The 17,845-nt window shown below is 42.9% G+C and overlaps 1 protein-coding gene across 2 annotated transcripts; it reads right to left on the bottom strand.

Annotated features, from left to right (window-relative positions):
* Window positions 1-1,454: 1,454 nt before the first annotated feature.
* On the bottom strand, window positions 1,455-7,711 carry CBLN2 (cerebellin 2 precursor). 2 transcript variants are annotated; one of them, XM_015855223.2, is made up of 5 exons: window positions 7,512-7,711; window positions 7,159-7,245; window positions 5,950-6,490; window positions 3,933-4,052; window positions 1,455-3,650 (listed from the first exon to the last, which is right to left on the bottom strand). In XM_015855223.2, the coding sequence occupies exons 3-5, from the start codon at window positions 6,268-6,270 to the stop codon at window positions 3,453-3,455; spliced, it is 639 nt and encodes a 212-aa protein (XP_015710709.1). In that variant the 5' UTR covers window positions 6,271-6,490; window positions 7,159-7,245; window positions 7,512-7,711; the 3' UTR covers window positions 1,455-3,452. The 2 variants fall into 2 exon arrangements, with proteins under 2 accessions (XP_015710709.1, XP_015710710.1); XM_015855224.2 differs by lacking the exon at window positions 7,512-7,711 and adding an exon at window positions 7,385-7,482.
* Window positions 7,712-17,845: the final 10,134 nt, after the last annotated feature.

Raw genomic sequence — 17,845 nt, 5'->3', positions numbered from 1 at the left:
AATCAAAAAGTTCTACCTAAAAATGTCACAGTCAACAAACAAAATGTAACTGCTAAATGTCTCCCTAGTTTCACCCTGTCTGTCTCTCTCCTCCTCCCACTGACATAAGCAGATTCAGCTTGCAAGATGCTGACCAGTAATGAGAAACACTATGTATCCATCACACCCACTGCCTCAGAGTGTACGAAAGGGCACGCTCCTTTTTGCAAGATCATGTTCAAACTACAGATGTAAAATCTGAAGATAGATATACAGGAAAGAAACAAACTGTATGATGAATATCACTCCTAAAATAGGTTTTGGTTTCTACCCTGCCAAGCATCCACTGAAGAAACAATAAAACAAAGATTCTCAAAGACACACGAGTGAGAGGGATGCAGCTGGTCCCTGGAAGAGAAGATATCAAATGTACAGTGTTCTCATAGGAATAACCTACACAGCAATTTATGAGCAAGTTTGAAAGTTGTTGGAAGGAATATTGTGTTATTACTCTCACAGGAACCAAAGCTGTTATTGTGCCACTGGCCTGCTTCACACTGTTATGTTTTACACTTAGTAATTGTCATGGTGTTCCTCAACATGAACTTTGAACCAGCTCTAAATGATACCTAATCAATGTACTTTCATAAATTCCTTTAGATAAGCCTGTTATTTATGTGCCAGAAGGCTGGTCTAAGCAGCTTCACATAATTCTTGTTGCATTCTACAGTGCCTTGTATATATTACAAAATATCTACCAAAGACAAACACATCACACTTATTCAAACTCAGGTACATGATGAATTAAAAGGGGAATGGGAACAAACCTTTCCAAATAAAAAAAAACAAATAAATCACCCCCTAAAAAGCTGTGTTTGCAATTAGTGTACAGTGAGAATTTACTGCCCTGTTTCCATTTAATATGACCGTTTATATAACGGTGCCAACTTCACAGCTTATCATGAAGGACACACAAATAGAAGAAAGAGTGAGAGGGTATATTAGAGACCTTTCTTCCACTCAGAAGGATGTTAAACGTGTGTATATTTAATTTCATAAATATAAGCACAATCAAAATTACTAGACTTGAATGCATGAGGTGAGATGTTCAAATTCCACAATTTCAGTGGCTCAGAGGATTCAAAGAATGTACCCAAATAAAGCCTTGCAATTGGCATTGTTTGGCTCAGGACAGAGCCAGAATTAAAACATTGCCTCATTCAAGGCAGACGAACCAAATTATATGGGGAAACTGAAAGTGGTTATGGTAGGGATAATTTCAAAATAACACCGTGGGAATGCAATAGAAACTGATAGCTACAAACTCTGAACCAAAATCAGTGTATATTTCCTCGAGAAAGGTGATCAAATTTTAAACACAAAAACCTGGATTTAAAAATAGATTTACAGTACCTATGAACTGTTTTCATAATTATTTTTGTGTTTCAATAGAAAAAGGTTGTTGCTGACTCAGGTTTTATTTCTTGTATTTAAACATAGCCCTGTTATATTTTGCAACTATAAACATTACAATCATGCCAACGCACAAGGAGGAACCAGAAAATGCAACTCAGTAAAAAACAAAACCTGAAACTCATTAATTCAACGAACAGCTTAGCAAAATGCCAAAGCAAACACCAATCACAAAAAACCCCATACGAAAACATTAAATATGTTAAATATAAAATTGGCCTAGGTTTTAGCCATCTGAGGTATCATAAGCAACACAGATAAGATTTTTTTTAAAGAATATATGATTTTAATTGACTTTGTCCCTTTAATGATAAATTTACAATGAAAATGACATGCCAACCATAGTTTTGAAATACAACACAGCTACCACCAATTTGCTGCAAATGCCTTTGCATTATATTTGTTTGTGGCAGAAAAGTAAATCTGATAAAAAATAAATTCTTATACATATCCACTCTTGCGGGCTTAATAACAAGATGAAATATTTAAATAAATGAAGGTAAAATCATATCAAAGAATACAAACATCCCTCCTGGATCTCCTCATGCAAATATGTCCTCAGCACACTGTCATAAAGTGAAGACATAAGATTTATTTGATGAGAATGAGGCAAAAGTATGCGTTTGATGCTGGCCTGGTATTTTTCCCCTTGTCAACTGGAGTAATAACTTTTTCTCACCTCCAGTACCAATCGGAGCACTGCACCCCCACAACTCAGAGGCCATTACTGTTGGTCAGTACACAGCTGATAAATACATGACACCTGCACGATTTCTGGGGCATTCGCTGATGCTCTGAGACCCCACTCCCAAATGCTGTCAAGGATGCTAGGGGTAGATGCTCAGATACTTGCCATGGACAGGCAATTGGATGTCGTTTTATTTAACGTGGAAGAGGAAGTGTTTGCTCTGCCATCTCTCCGAGCTCTCACAGTACATACTCAAGCATTGGTGAAAAAAGACATGAAATAAATGTCAGCTAAAAGCACCCAAACCATATTTGGTAATGCAAAGAAAGGACATATTTTAGGGTATGGTCAGTTAAGATATTCAGAGCCTCCATTGTTGCTTCTAGAAATGTCAGGGCCATTCATAAATGTCAGTTCCTTTACTGGTTTCCAGATTATAACTGAAGGATCACGTAGCTCTCTTTTTTCTCTCTCACTTTAACAGGTCTATAAAGATCAGCTGGAAAGTGTAGACAACAATTGTTCACTGGTTAGCTTTACTTAGAGCTACAGGGCGTATATGTGCTTTGTTTTGCCTTATTGATCAATATAGCTTACATTTTTAGCGCATACAAATAAAGATCAGGGAAAAATAAAGTCCATGAAAAACACGAACAACACAAAACAAATAAGATTCCAATCGTGCAAATTTTGCTTCACTGGATAAAGCACTTCTTGACACAGTAATGTCCAGAATACCCCTCCCCCAGAAAAATACAGGATTGAGACTGAAGCCACTCTTTTTTTTCTTTTTTTTTTTTTTTCCTTTTTTTTTTCTTTAAGGCTATACAACACAAATAAATAAAGCATGGGAAGAACACCTTATTGGGCTCAACACTTCATTCTTCTGGCTCTGGAGTGAGCCTTTGATAAAGCGATTGCGTGGTCCAAGTAATTTGTCTTATTGGAACAAGAAGAGAAAGAAGAGAAGAAAAAAATGAACAAGAGGAAAAAAAATAATAATAAAAAAGAAGAAAGTCAATGATCCCAACAATAAAATCCGAAATTGACTTTACAATCACAGGTACAAATTGCTCAGGTCGATAATTTCATTTCTCCTAAAGATCACTGTCGTCTAAAACTAATTAGAGGCGCAGGTTCCCGAGGAATTGTCAATATTCAAAGAAAATGTTGGAGTTTAGAAGGTCATCGTTCTTCTACTGTGACAGTCTGACAGGGTGACTGGAAATATTGTTGTGTGCTGCCAAGTTCAGGGTGTTGTTAACTGAATTCTTGCTCCAGCTCATCAATCTGTCTCCTATTTGGCCTTCTTTTATAGAGGAAAGACTAAGAAGCCAGAAAAGGTTGAATATTTCCACCCTCCCATGAGGTTACCCCTTTCCAGTTTGAGATGCACTTTGTCTTCTCTTTCCATGAGGAGCAAGACGCCGTTGCTGGCTGCTTCTCTGGTGACGTCCTGATCCCCTGCAAAAGCTGAAATCACTGGGTAGCCGTTTTGCATTAAACTTACCTAGAAAGTGCAAAGAGAGAGAATCTGAGTTTTGTCAATAGCCTCAGTGACTTCCTTGCCCTGTGCACTTCATTAAACTTTGGCAAAGGTTAGAGATAGAGTTGAAATAAGCGAAGGCAATGCATGATTTTTGTCATGCATGAAGAACCTTTTATCTAAAATAATCTACTGCCTTATTCTTTACCTTCTGGGTTTTTAAACTGGGGGTGAGGAGTATGGGGGAGAGGGAAGTAGAGATGAGTATTTGAAAAAAAACAAGAAGACAGCTAGATAACAACCCACCTGGATGGTTTGTCTGTTATAGACCTTGACCACGTGGAAACTGAAACTATATATCCCTTTCCTTGGTGCTACAAATATACTGGAAGCAAGATCAAAATGGTTGCCAATATTAACTAACACCTGGAAAGTAAACAAAGGAAAAAGAAAGGGAGAGAGACAGAGAAAGAAATCAGACCTTGTCTTAGCAAAGTGCCAGTAATAATCCAACATGAGCTCCATGAGCAATATATAGTCTACTTGGAATGGCATTTGTGGCACAATTACAAGTGCACCGCAGGGGAAAGGAGTCAAGTTACAGAGGCATTAAAAAAGCCAGGAGGCTCATAAATAATTTAGTTACACCGTGATGAGCTCCAAAGCCCATCAGATGAAGCGCAAATGTCCACACAGTACTGCCAATGAGGCAAAGGTGGCAGGAGGTGGTGGTGGTAGGGAGGCGAGGTGAAATAAATGCAACTGGAACTTAGCAGTTCATGAAGCAAATATAGATTTTTATGCCTATGCTGCTAAAACCAGACCTGCCCTAGTGTTTAAAAGTGTATACAACAGAAGTGAGACTGTGATATTTCTCAGGAAAAGAGGAGGAAAGAGGACCTTCAGCACCAGGAACATCTGTCTGAACATCCATTTGCCTCTTATTTGCCTTTCCATCACCTCTGCAGTTACCCCGGGTACTGGGGTAAGTCTGCTCCTCTTTCTCAGCAATTATCTGAATTTCCCATTTTTTTCCCCAGTGACTTTCAACAAAAGCAAAACAAAAAATAAAATAAAATAAAATAAAATAAAATAAAATAAAATAAAGCAAAAAGAAAAGAAAAAGAGCTGAGCCCTTGGGCAGAGGTTGGAATAGAAAAAAATAACAAAATAAATAACAACAAAAAACCCACCACAATCCCATGGTGGAGGTTCCTGTGGGGTGAGCCTGTGGCGGCAGCTCACCTTGCCCTGCTCCTGCCTGGCCCCACTGCTGTCACCTGCACGTCTGCACTCAGCTTTGAGGCAGAAAAACGTAACGAAAAATAATAATAATAATAATTAAATGAATAAATAAATAAATAAAAGCCCCAATATGGGTGAAAATATATTGTTTCCAAGAAGCGGGAGGACAGACATCAATCCATTATTGTGGGAATAGAAGGAGGATCGCTTTCAAACACCCAGCTAAGCACTGCGGGGTGAAGTATCTACAGTGTGCTATGTATACAGAGAATGCTCTTTTTTTTTCCTTCTCTGCCCACCTGGCTTGAGGAAATTTTGCACACAAAGAATAATGCTGCGAACTCATCAAGGAGAAACAGGTGCACAGGTGAAAGACGGGCGGACAGAAAAGTTAACAAAAATAGGGGAAACAGTGCGTGTGTGCATTTTGGATGACTCCGCAATACTGCTCCAGAAGTCAGAAGAAATAATAATAATTCTTGAAAAAAAAAAAAAGTTTTTTTAAAAAATCAAAACAATTTAAGAACTGAATTTAATGGCAAAATCCAAGCGGAACGGCGGGGCAGGGCAGGGCGGCAGCTCGGGATGCCGCATGCAGAATCCGGTGCGTGCCGTGCGGGCAGCCCCGCTCCCCGCCCGCAGGGACACGGTTCGGTAGCGCGGGGAACCCCTTCAGCCCGCCCTCCTCCCAGAGGTGCCGTAACGCTGCCATACGCGCTCGGCACCGGCAGATGCGGCGACTCCCCGCCCGTAAATCTCCGTCCTCCCTCCGTCCTGCAAATGGCCATCTCCCGCGAAGGACGCGCTCCCATCCCGCCTGCCCGGGGCCGATCCTCGGGGGTGTCCAGGCACCCGGTGGCACATTTGAGTATTCCGTCAGCTACGGGACAGCCAACAACCCAGAAAGCCCCGCAGCCGCCCCAAAGGACGCCCCGAACTCTTTCAGTGGAGTTGAGCCGTGGGGTGGTTATTAGCGGATGGCGGGGAGGGAGCTAGAGGGAAGATGTAATGCGAAACCGCGGGGAGAGGGGATGCCGGCGCGGGGGCAGCACGAAGGACGAAGCAGGAGGCGGCTGACCTGGTCGAAGTAGATGGTCATGGTGCGGTTGCTCATCTCGGAGGGCTCGTGGTTGGTGCTGCGGATGGCCGAGAAGGCCACCTTGGCGCTGCCCGAGCGCACGGAGATCCCCAGGGAGGAGGTGATGGCGCCGTCGGCCGAAGGGCTGGAGTCGCACACCACCAGGCACTTCCCTTCCAGGACGATGGGCTCCGTGTCGTTCTGCGCCCGCACCGGGCACCCGGCGGGCAGCAGCAGCAGCAACAGCGGCAGCGCCGCCGCCAGGCAGCAGCAGCAGCCGCCCGCCGCCTCGGGCAGCGCCCCCCGCCGCCGCCGCCCCATGCCCCGCGCCGGACCGCCGCCTCTCGGGCTCTCCGCCGCCGGGCGGGCGCGGGGAGGCGGAGGGGGCTGCGCGCCTGCTGCCGCCGCGGCGCCCCGCGGCCAGCGCTCGGCGGGACAGCGGCTGGGCGGCGGCGGGGCCGCGCCTTACTCCCTTCTCCTCTTCCTCCTGCTCCTCCGCTCGGGGCGAAAGAGCTTCCTCAGAGGGCGGGCGAGGCGCAGCCTGGTGGGGTAAAGGCGGCGGTGAGGCGGCGGCAGGGAGCCGGGCACCGCGCACCCCCGCACCGCGCAGCCTGGCGGCACCCCTGCCCCGCCCTGCAGCCGGCAGCACAACAGGTCCGGGGGAGATCGTGCCGCCGCTGCCTTCTCTGTTCCCTTTTCCAGTCCCCCAGCAGGTCCGCAGCCACTCGGAAGCGGGGGCAGCACCGCGCCCGTCGGGACACACCGGGAGGACCCTCCCAGCCCCGCGCCTCGTCCCCTCGGGCTCCCAGTGCTCCCTCTTTGCCCTCCATCCCCTGGGCTCGCACTGCTGCCCGGCCTGGGAGCCGCCGCCCTCCTCCTGCCCTCGGGCACTCCCTGTACTTCCCGACCCTTGGTCCTCACCCCGGTCTGTCCCCGTTACTACGGACCCCAGCGGCTCCCAAACTCTCGGGAAGGCGGCGGGAGGCTCGGACACCCCGCTCCCAGCCCCGGCATGCAGAACACACCACGAGAGGCGAAACCTCTTCAGCCGGCGTCTCCCCGAGAAGTTGCCGCTCAGTTTTCTCCGCTCAGCGGATAAATCACTGAGATCTCAGATCCACCCCCCCCCCCCCGGGCATCTTTACCGCTCCCCTCACTCCGCATCGCTAATGTTTAAAGTGGCGTCTTGCAAAGTGAGAGGCCTTTTACCTGGGAGGTCCATGGTGGGAGAGGAGGGCTGGCTGCGGAGCTCGTCCGGGACCTGGTACTGCTTAGAGAAAATGAGCCGAGATTGCGCTGGCAGAAAGAAAAGGAAACAGGAGTCGCCTCTTTCTCTCCCGCCCATTGCCAATAATCCCCCCCCCCCGCTCCCCCCCCTCCAGCCGCCACCACCACCCGACGTTCTCCCTCCTCTCACACACACACACGCACGCACCCAGCAGGGATTCAGGCTCCGGCACCCCCCGCAACACCGCGGGGCTCCTCTCGCCGCCGGCTGCAGCCAGAGGTCGGACAGCCCCCTCGGTATCTACACCTGCAGCCGTCGGGCTGAACGAACTTACCAGCGGGGCGTTAGCGCCTAAGGGGGGCAGCCGCGCAGCATCGCGAGCTGGAAGCTACTTGGAATTCAGGGTTTAATACAGATAACAACAATACAAAACACTAAAATGGATACGCTGTTGGGAGCACCGTACCCCGAAGGCCTGAGCTCCCTGCCCGATACTGCGCGGAACAGAGCACAGCGCTCTGCTCCCTATTAGGACAGCACCGCTGCCCAGGGGCGGCCCCGCTCCCATCCCTGCACCCGCACCGCCCGCAGAGAGGCGGCATAAGCGGGCGTGTGGTGCCACCTGGCGGCGGCGGAGGGAGCAGCGAGGGTGGATCGCTCCCCGAGGGCGAGAGGGGAAACCCCTGAGGGCCGGGCGCCAGCTAAGGGCTGGAGCGGCCGCTCCTGCCCGCTGTCCTTCTGGCCTTACAGAGAGATGAAGCCTAACATCGCCAAGGATTATCAGATAGCACCGGCTGCAAGTGTGTCGTGTGTCTCAGCGGGGACGGCGAAGCGCTGGTGGTGAAGTTTTGTGAGGGAAGCACTGCGTTTCCATGCACTCCTCTCATTTACAAATGGGTTTTCTGGATGCATATGGTGTTTTCCTGGAGATCCCGATAGGCAGACTTCAGCATCTGAAAGTATGTTAGAGAACCACACATAAATCCAAATGGTGGCTGTAATGTTCCCGAGCCAGAGAAAAATTTGCAGGTGTATCTCCGTAGCAAAATTACGATCTCATCTATGAATGAGTGCTCCTGTTTCAATCTTCTGCTTTAACCACCAGTAAGGAACCCCTGCGGGTGTCTGCCTGATGATTTGCACTGAGAAATTAATCATGCCCTGAAATCGCTGCTAAGCAGTGTGCAGGGAATACCTAACCTATAGCTCCTTATTTTAAATGAGAATTTTATAGTAAGCCTGAAATACTTGCATTTGATGGTCTTTTTTTTTTTTTTTTTTTTTTTTTTCCTTCTTGCTTGTGCTCAGGTATGGAGGGATGTGAGTAGAAAGCTGATAAGCGTAGTGCACTAATAAGTATCAGAAAATCAGAGCAGAAACCAGTTTGTGGCTGAAAGGCAGCACCCATTCGGCAAGACAGTGAGAAGGACCATGGAAATTCATCCAAAGATATCAATTCTGAGTCTCACATAGCTCTGGTACACTGGGGAGTCTTTAGATCAGACTAGTCATTGATTATTACTTTTCTGTATAAACGAGGGATTAAAGCAGAGCCCAAAGATTTGCTCCTTGTTTTATATGACTTACAACATAAGGCCCAGTGGTGAGGGAGGGATGGCACGTCATCACTTCTCTCAACTGCTGTTACGAAAGACGAGCATAACTAAAAGGCAGCTGGAAAGCCCTTAAATCTACTGTACATCCACAGGAGAACAGATGAAATCTTGCCTTTCTTCTAACACAAGGGATGAATCCCACATTTATGAATCCCTTTTCTCTTTAGGAAGCTAACTTGCAAAAGAACCGTCAGCACAAAGTAGCACAGAGTGAACGCAAATGGAAGATAACAGAATATTTACTTGTAAACAAATCTATAATTATGTGACCTTTAGAATGTCTGGTTTTGTTTGTTTGTTTGTTTTCTTTCTTTTAATAAAAAGCTCCACTTATTATTTCTAATTAAGTATTCTCCTTAAGGGATCAATCCACAGCCTTCATGGAGCGACATGGCTGCCAGAATTACATCATTATTTTTCCTTTCTTTTGTGAATGGCCAGGCTGGAAATACATTTGGAATTACTAGTTGCAGTTCAGTCAGTTATGGAATGACTTCAGAAGGTATAACTTTTAAAGAAAATAAAGTGTTTATAGTCCTCTTTCTTGAGCTCAGAGTTGCTTACGTTGGGAAATAACTGTATTATGAAGCTCATACCATTTTTCAAGCTGGCAGTGCAAACGTTTATACCAGGGTCATGTTATACCTGATGGTGTGGGAATTCTACAAGAAATGGAAATGCTCACCTCGCTGGGACCTCCTGTAAGCTAGCACTCACCTTGAACTCGTTTAAGCCAAAAGCTTCAAGGGGAAAAGCTTTTTGTCTCATCTACTAAATCAAGTCATCAACAGAAAGGTATTTTGATCAGTAGCTCCCAACTGTTTCCCATACATTATTTACATTAATGCCTAGCAAAATGGGACACTTCTTTCCCAAAGAAAATACATGCTTAACTGTTCCTGAAATTAGTTCAAAGATATTTGCATGTTTTATCTATACATAATATATGCGAGCAGATGAGTAGAATACAGAAGAAGAGGAGATGTTCTTTTAATGTGAAATACATTTTTGCCTTCCCATAGAATGGGAATAAGTTTATGACAGAGACACAAAAACAATTTTTATGATGATTCAGGGTACAGAAGACTGAGTCCTCATTTATTAAACAGACTGCCCTTTAGCCTACCAAATGTTGTTTCCATTCATACATTCTACTGTAAGACATTAAAAAATGGATTTGGATTCTTTTTTCTTTGCAAATGTACTAGTGGTAGAAAAAGCATTAACAACAGTCTGTGGTTAAGTCAATTGATGTGACAAACCCATCATCTCACTCCCCCCAGTAAGACGGTTTTCTGTTACATTCAACATTAATACAACTAAAGTAATATTTTGTAGATTCAAATTAATTCATTCTTTATCTGTCTATCAGGGCACCAGGGCAGATTATTTTACAGCTACCAGCTATGGCAAAGATTATGTAACTTTCTGGTGATAACATGCACAAGATTTTAAAGTGTACACAACCCCCAAAAAAATCATGTAATAAACCAGAGTTCATTCACAGACTGAAGCTTACACTTCTTTTTTCTGAGCCTTAGGCCCTCCAACATCAACCAAGGCTATATTTTCTCCTGCAGAGGAAGACAGAGGAGTGTTTCTGAGGTGTCAGTTCTGAATTGCAGAGAGACTCCCCTCATAGGAAGGTCAGGACTGCAGAGGGAAGCTTTTGCATCACAAATCTTCATATGGAATATGATGTAGACTGTAATTTCAGATATATATGCATAACATCTTACACATTGAGTGAAATACATGTAATTCCTCAAGAACACTATTTTTTCCTTGTAAAAATATCAGAAAAATGCTGGTCTGTTTTGAAACACATAACTTTCTTTTCCTTCATAATATAACCATGATTTCCAATGGTTTGTTAAATAATTAATGAAAGCATGACATACTAAAAAAAGAATAAAGCATTGGAATAAATTTTAATTGCAGACGTAATTAATCGTAGAGCTCTGACTTGATACTATTAAATATCAGATTGGTTCTCTCCCTGTCTTTGTATTGTAGCATTCACAATTACTTGGATAATACTACTTCTTCAGATGTGCAAACTTATTGAAACATTATCAAAGCTTTTCTTCAGTATTTTTTTTTGTGCAGCAACTCTTTTATTAAAGCATTGTTAAATGTGGTCTTGCACACCCTATAGAGATGAAATAGACATGAAATGCCACATAACGCTGTGGTGGTACCAGAGCTCTTACACATAGTTGTGCTATGATATTAAAATGCACTCTTGTAACACAAGTTTGTAATGCTGCTACCTTACATACTGTACCAGATAACATTCAACAAATAGCCCCTGCAGTGAGGTGGCTAGCACTTAGCAGTATGTCACTGTACTCTCATTTCATGGAATTTCAGCTGCAGGAGGAGAAGAGATTAAGAGTTTTTAAGATGAAAGTTATTCTGTAATACTTTTTTTTTTTTTTTTTTTTTTTTTTTAAATGCAGTGTTCTGACTCCAGCCTCCTTGACAAACAAATTTTCAGGCCAGTCAGGTTTGTTTGAGGGAGTTTAGAAATTCAGATGTCGTATCATTAGAAAAATTGCTGCAGAGAGCTTGTTGTTTTTTTTCTCTAAGCATAGACAAATCAGAAATATTCAGACAGTGTGAATGCAACCTCCTATGTAGGTTGTGCATTCAGTACTAAAGGTTTGATGTGTCCTCTGAACAGTGCTTAACAATGATGCTGAACAGGTTTCTGCTATTGTCTGAGTTCCTTCTTTCCAAAATAACATTTTTTACCTTGATAAGACAGCAACACAGCCTATCTTCCAAGGGTGGAACTGAAGACGACTCAGCATGCCTTTCAAGCATGGAGCTTTTTCTCTCTTTTTGGTAAAAAAAAAAAAAAAAAANAAAAAAAAAAAAAAAAAAAAAAAAAAAAAAAAAAAGCAAAAAAAAAACAATCAACAAAGAAAGACCGCTTATCTTGTTTATCACAGTTGGTTAATATAAATATTTATTTCTTTTGTGTGTAACACTCAGCACTGTCATTGTGCCTATATTAGGTAATTATAGATACTATATGCAAGTTCCATGTGAGAATAATGAAAATGTATAGATTTTTGTTGGTGGTGGTTTGGGTTTTTTTTCTTTGTTTCACTTACCTCCTTGCTACAGGTGAGGTGTGGCTTCTATACAGTGTCACATCAATGCGAATTTTAAATCTGAGATATGAGTGGTTCATTTTTGGAAAAGAGGATCTTAAAACTGGACATTGAAATATAGCAAGAAGATGCCACAGCCTTCAACTGGCTTCTCTAGTTTATTCAGCACAATTCCAAAGTGGGCCTTCCAGTTCTTTTTGCAAAAGGCTATAGCAAATTGTCTGTTTTTACTACTGCATGATAAATTGACTAAGACGTTTTTGAGAACAATCCACAGAAGGAAGAATATATGGCACAGACAGAAGACTGCATTATTAATTCTTTCATTTAGTTCAGAGCTTAGCCTCTCAGAATACAAAATCAGGTTTGAAAAGCAGTGCTGTAGAAGAAATGGAAGGAAATATATTACTCTTGTTTATACATTTGTTTACCTCCTTTTTTTTTTTTTTCCTTCAGTTTTTGATTTTGCTTGCAAGAGGCACAGCTTTTTTGAGAAAACTACTGCTCTGTAAGCAGGCCTCTGTGTGCTGTCTGAAGTTGCACTTACAAAAAAAGAGTACAGAAAACACTTCTTGTTTTGAAAACCACATCCATCATACAGATCTGTAACCATTCTGCTACAGAGCAAAACCAGTTAGATTCAGTCTACGTAAAATTTATTAAATAAAACTATAACTCAGCCATAAGACTACATTAAATTTTATAAAGTACTACTTTATAAAATTAAAACGGGTGTATTGGTCACCTTTGCATGCTCATTCCACCTCAGGACTGCAGCTGCTAAGAGTATGTGGATGACATTTGAGAAACCCAAAAGATTTGAATCTTAATTTCCCTGACTGTGTAATGAAGACATCTGTCTATCAGCAGCTCCATCATAAGCATTGTTTCTAGACTGTTATTTCACGCTTTTTCACTTTCCTTCACCTGGATTTACTCTTTTCATAAATAAATAAACTAATATATTCAAATCTAGGTATGTGGATGACTGTGTAATGGGACTGTTGCATTTAGCAGGTTATTATAACAGGTGCATAAACAGAGACATCCCAGCATAACAAAGCCTCATTTTTTAAGTGAGTACTGCTGTTCATTTTTAATGAACTAACCTGGCTGTAGAACTGCATTTATTTTAAATGCAGAAGGCTGAGGATCCTAGTCCAAATGCTTTCTATTTGATTCCAACTTAGTAAAATGATATTTCATCTAAGACGAGCTTAAGAAAAATCGAAGTAACTGATGGCTGTTGAAATGTAATTGTATTTAGAATAAAATAGAGTAGTTCAATTGGAAGAGATCCTACAAAGTTCTTCAAGTGCAACTGCCTGTACATTGCAGGGTTAAACAAAAGTTAAAGCATTTTAATTATCCAAATACGTCTTGAGCACTGACAGGCATGGACATCAACCACCTCTCTAGGAAGCTTGTTCTAGTGCTTAACCATCCTCACTTTAAAGAATTCTTTCCTAATGTCCACATAGAAGTTTTGTGTCATTCCCATCCTATTATTAGGCATCAATTGCAGAGCCCAGCATTTTCCTCTGTTTCCCATCCCCAGAGAGCTGTGGACAGCAACAGAGTTGCCTCTTGACCTCCCTACAGGCAGGAAAACCCAACTGTTCTCAGCTTCTTCCTTACAAGGAATCACAGAATCACAGAATTGTAGGGGTTGGAAGTGACCTCTAGAGATCATCAAGTCCAACACCCCTGCTGAAGCAGGTTCCCTACACCACATCGCACCAGTCCCCTGTTGCCTTACTCTGGATGCCTTCAAGGACTTCAACATCTTTTTTAGATTTTGGAGTCTGGAACTGAATGAAAGAGTCAAAGCGATAAGTATAGTGGGAGGACCACCTTTTCTGACTGGTATCTGTGCTGTGTTTAATGTGTTCCATAATATATTTTGCTCTCAGCTACCAGGACAAGTGGGACATTCAGCTTACATGGGTATTATGAGGTATTGTGATGTACTGCAAGTGTATTTCATTTCTGTGGCAAGATTTTGGTAGTGGGGTACAACAAGGGTGAAATCTATGAGGAGAGATCAGGGGCTGCCTCCACATTGGACAGACATGATTCCAGTCAGCTCTAAAATGTACCCATCAAAGGTAAACCTATCAGCCAAGCTGGTAGCACCACTAGGATAATATATTTAGAACAGGGCAAAAACAGCTGCAGCTATAAGAAAGATGAATGAGAAAAATTTAAAGGAAACATCTCTGCAGACCCAAAGGTCAGAAAAGGAAAAAGTACTTCATGTGCCAGAGCAGAGACCACATTGAAGGAGTCTTTTTTTGACACTGCACAGTTGACAGGTAAGCAGAGGTTAAAACAGATGTTTTGTACAAAAGATTATTGTGATAGAAAGATAAAGGGAAAATGCTCACTGATGTTGAAGGTTTGCAGTAAACTCCAGAAAGGAGCGAACTCCAGAGAAAAAGATCCTGCCTTAGTGGTAGTCAGCCCTTAAGTGAGATCTGGGAGAGGTGGAGCTCATGCAGGAGCAGGCCCAAGAGGAACTGCAGCCCATATAGAATCACTACCAGAGCAGTGTGCTCCTGATGTACTGTATAATGTGTATCTAGTTTGGGTTTTACTTCTGGCTGTCCTACGCTGTTATCAAGTGACAATAAATTAAACTAATTTTACCCATGTTGGTCTCATTTAGCCTGTGATGGTAACTAGTAACGTCCCTGTTTTAGCCTTGACCCATACATATTTTCCATCTTCTTTTCTCCTTACCTCTTGCTAAGGATGGATAGTGAGAGAGCAGTTCAGTGAGAACCTGTAAGGCAAACACAGTCCACTCATCACAGTTGTCTAGGATGCAGGAAAACTTATGTCCGTTCAAAGAGTTAACATCCTTGATATGAATTAAATGTGTCTAACTTCAGTTCTGTGTTGCTATAGGATCCAGCTCCCCTCCTTGCAACAAAACTTCATATTCCTTTAGTTCTGGCAGGTCTGTGAAGAATTCTGTTCTTGCCTCATTAGAAATTATTTGGAATAGCAATCTTTGTCTCCTTTGAAAGCATCAGAAAATGTATAGCCAGTCCAAATCCAGCCATTGTGCACCAGTTCAGCATTACATTGTTCTCTTCCAGAATCTGAGGCTTTTATCAAAAAAGATTTTATCTGTTACAGAAGTAGAGATAGCCTCACAAACCTTGCAATGGCAACCTCTGCTACTTTAAACACTGTATTTTGAGGTATGACCTATCCCATTCATCTTAGTGGGTGCTAAATCATATGTCCCTGAAAACACTCGTTAAATGTCACTTCTTTCAGTCCTCATCAAAGCAGGTAGGAAAGAAGATGGAACATTCACGTTAGTTTAACACTGTTAGGTAGCTAACCTCCACCACTCCATTCTCTCACTCTCCATTCTCAACAGGACAGGGGGAGACAAAACAATGAGAAAAGTTCACGGATTGCAATAAGGACAGGGAGATCACTCACCAATTACCATCACGGGCATAACACAAAGCATAAGGAAGATTAATGTAGTTTACTGCTTATGACTAACAGACTAGAGCAGTGAGAGCTGAAAGAAAACTAAAAACACCTTCCCTACTCTTTTACCTGTTCCCCAAAAGAAGAGCAGGGGAATGCGAATGGAGGCTGTTCTCAGTTCCTAATGCTTGGTCTCTGCTGCTCCTTTAATTTCAATTCTTGGGACCCCTGCTCCACGTGTCCATTCCTCCCACAGCATGCCATCCCTCCCAAACTGATACCGCGTGGGCTTCCCGCAGGCTGCAGCTCTCCCGGGACTACTCCAACACAACTCGTTAACACAAAGCCCACCCTTCAGGCACTGCTCCACATGGATCCCAATGGGCAGCAGCTCTACCCCAGGAGCTCCATTCCTGTGGAGGTACCCATGGGCTGTGCCTCCTTTAGTCCTCATCTGCTGCTGCCCCAGGGGCTCTTCTGTGGCTGCAGAGGGAAACATGCTCTGTGCAATACTCATGGGCTGAAGGGGGATGGTCTGCTCCTCTGTGGGCCTCTCCTGGTCTGCAGGGAGCTGCTGCTGTGTGCCTAGTGTTCCTCCTGCCCTCCTTTTGCATTGACCTTGGTGCCTGCATTACTGCTCTCTCTCACCTCAGGTTCTTCTCTCCCAGCTGCTGTTACACAGCACTTTTCTCTTTCCTTTCTTCTGCTCTCCCACAGCACACCCAGTATTACCCATGGCATAGTTCTGGCAGAGGTGCATCCCTATGGGAACAGCTGTGGCAAGCTTTGATCTGACATGGGGCCACAGCTGGGTTTTCCTCAAAGGGGCCACCCCTGCAGCCTCCCACTACCAAAACCTTGTCACCTAAGCCCAATATAGTATTATATGTTGAACATTTCCTCGATCTACTGTGAATGAAAACTCATTTGGGCTAGATAAGAACATCTGAAAACACCAGTATTTGTTTCTCCTTGCAAGCAGGCACTCAACCCACATCCAGTAAAGGTCTGTGGTCCTCTAAGGAATATAGAGGAGAAGCCACTGTGGAGAAATCAGACAAGCCCATGAACCTGAGTAGATGTCACTGAAATATTTATATGCTTTACATTTACTAGCTTCACTGGAAGAAGAATTGAAACTGAATTTTCTGTCCTGATTTCAACCCTTGTCATATACTACTGTTTATTTTTCTTGTGTAGAAGACAAGAGTGATAACTTGCTGATCTCTTGAAGGATCTTTATGTGTTTACATCATTTATCTGTGAAAGCACCTATACCTCTGATCACATACATTGATTCAGGCAGAACTCTGAGAAGTAGACACAGGAAATGTTTCACTGTAAAGGGGCCCAGTCTATTCCTTTCCCAAGTACTGAGCATCAAATGTATTCTACTGTATGTCACCACATAGAGAAATTACAACATCTCAAGGCACAGGCCATAAGAGGAGATGCAGAAGTCGTTCCAATCATCTCACACTTTTCTTTCAAGGGAATTGTTGAAACACTCAGAGCAAGAAAATAACTGTAAAATTTTAGACATTTACACTTGGGACTACAAGGTAGACTTAGCATTTTCAATTCTAATATTGAGGCTTTGGCAAGGGATTTTGCATCTGAAATGCAATGAATGCATTGGACTGGACAATGCTAAATTCAACAACATTAAAATTAAGGAAAAACAACAGAGGTCTGAAATAATTTTACCACATACAAGAAAAAAGAGCATTTTTAATGTAAAATAAATAGCATATTACAAATCATTCCCTTAAACAATTGATTTATATGCATAGGTTGCTCAAAATTAATGCCTCCTGTTTATTTCTATGGAAAATACAACAGTTGCAACAAGCACAATAACACTATTGGATAGAGCAGATTCTCAGCTTATAAAATCTTGTATTTCAACATAGTCATCACCATTAGCTATGTGCTTTTGTCAGCAATGAACAAGAACATATATGCTATACTCATAAAAAACTGCATGAGCAGTGGAGATCCACAGTTTCATAGATGCTGTGATTGTGTGATTGCTAGAAAAACGTTGCCCACTCTGTCCAACTATCACTGTGTTCACATCCAGCAGTGCTTGGTCTCCATAAATGTTCAGCAATCATCAATGAATATCAATAAGTAATTTTTTTCTCTGCATGGAGGAATTTAATGACACACCTTTGCTCCATGCTCACTTCCATGTCAGATGCCATTTTGTCAGACTACCCACAACAACAAAATGTGATAAAATACTGATGGGAAGGTTGAACTTCTACTGCCACACCAACATCTGCCTCTGACATCACTTGCCAGCATAATAAAACAGAAGGCACTGTGTTTAGAGCAGCCTCATATATATGTGTATGTGTGTGCATGTATATGTATATAACACACATTATATAACATGTAAGCATTACATACACATATGTATCAGATACATGAAAGGGAAATTAACAGATATATATATATACACATTATATATA

This window comes from Coturnix japonica, chromosome 2, assembly GCF_001577835.2.
Source record: "Coturnix japonica isolate 7356 chromosome 2, Coturnix japonica 2.1, whole genome shotgun sequence".
NCBI classification, from domain to species: Eukaryota; Metazoa; Chordata; class Aves; order Galliformes; family Phasianidae; genus Coturnix; species Coturnix japonica.
Note: the sequence above shows the minus strand (reverse complement) of the source record. Positions and strands in the feature narration are given on the sequence as shown.

Bases quoted from the DNA above. Each gene is read 5' to 3' on its own strand.
- CBLN2 (XM_015855223.2), bottom strand. From the start codon at position 6,270: ATGGGGCGGCGGCGGCGGGGGGCGCTGCCCGAGGCGGCGGGCGGCTGC. The intron at 4,053-5,949 runs GTCAGCCGCCTC...TTTACTTTCCAG, and splicing joins TGACCATCTACTTCGACCAG to GTGTTAGTTAATATTGGCAA. The intron at 3,651-3,932 runs GTGGGTTGTTAT...TGCACTTTCTAG, and splicing joins ATAACAGACAAACCATCCAG to GTAAGTTTAATGCAAAACGG.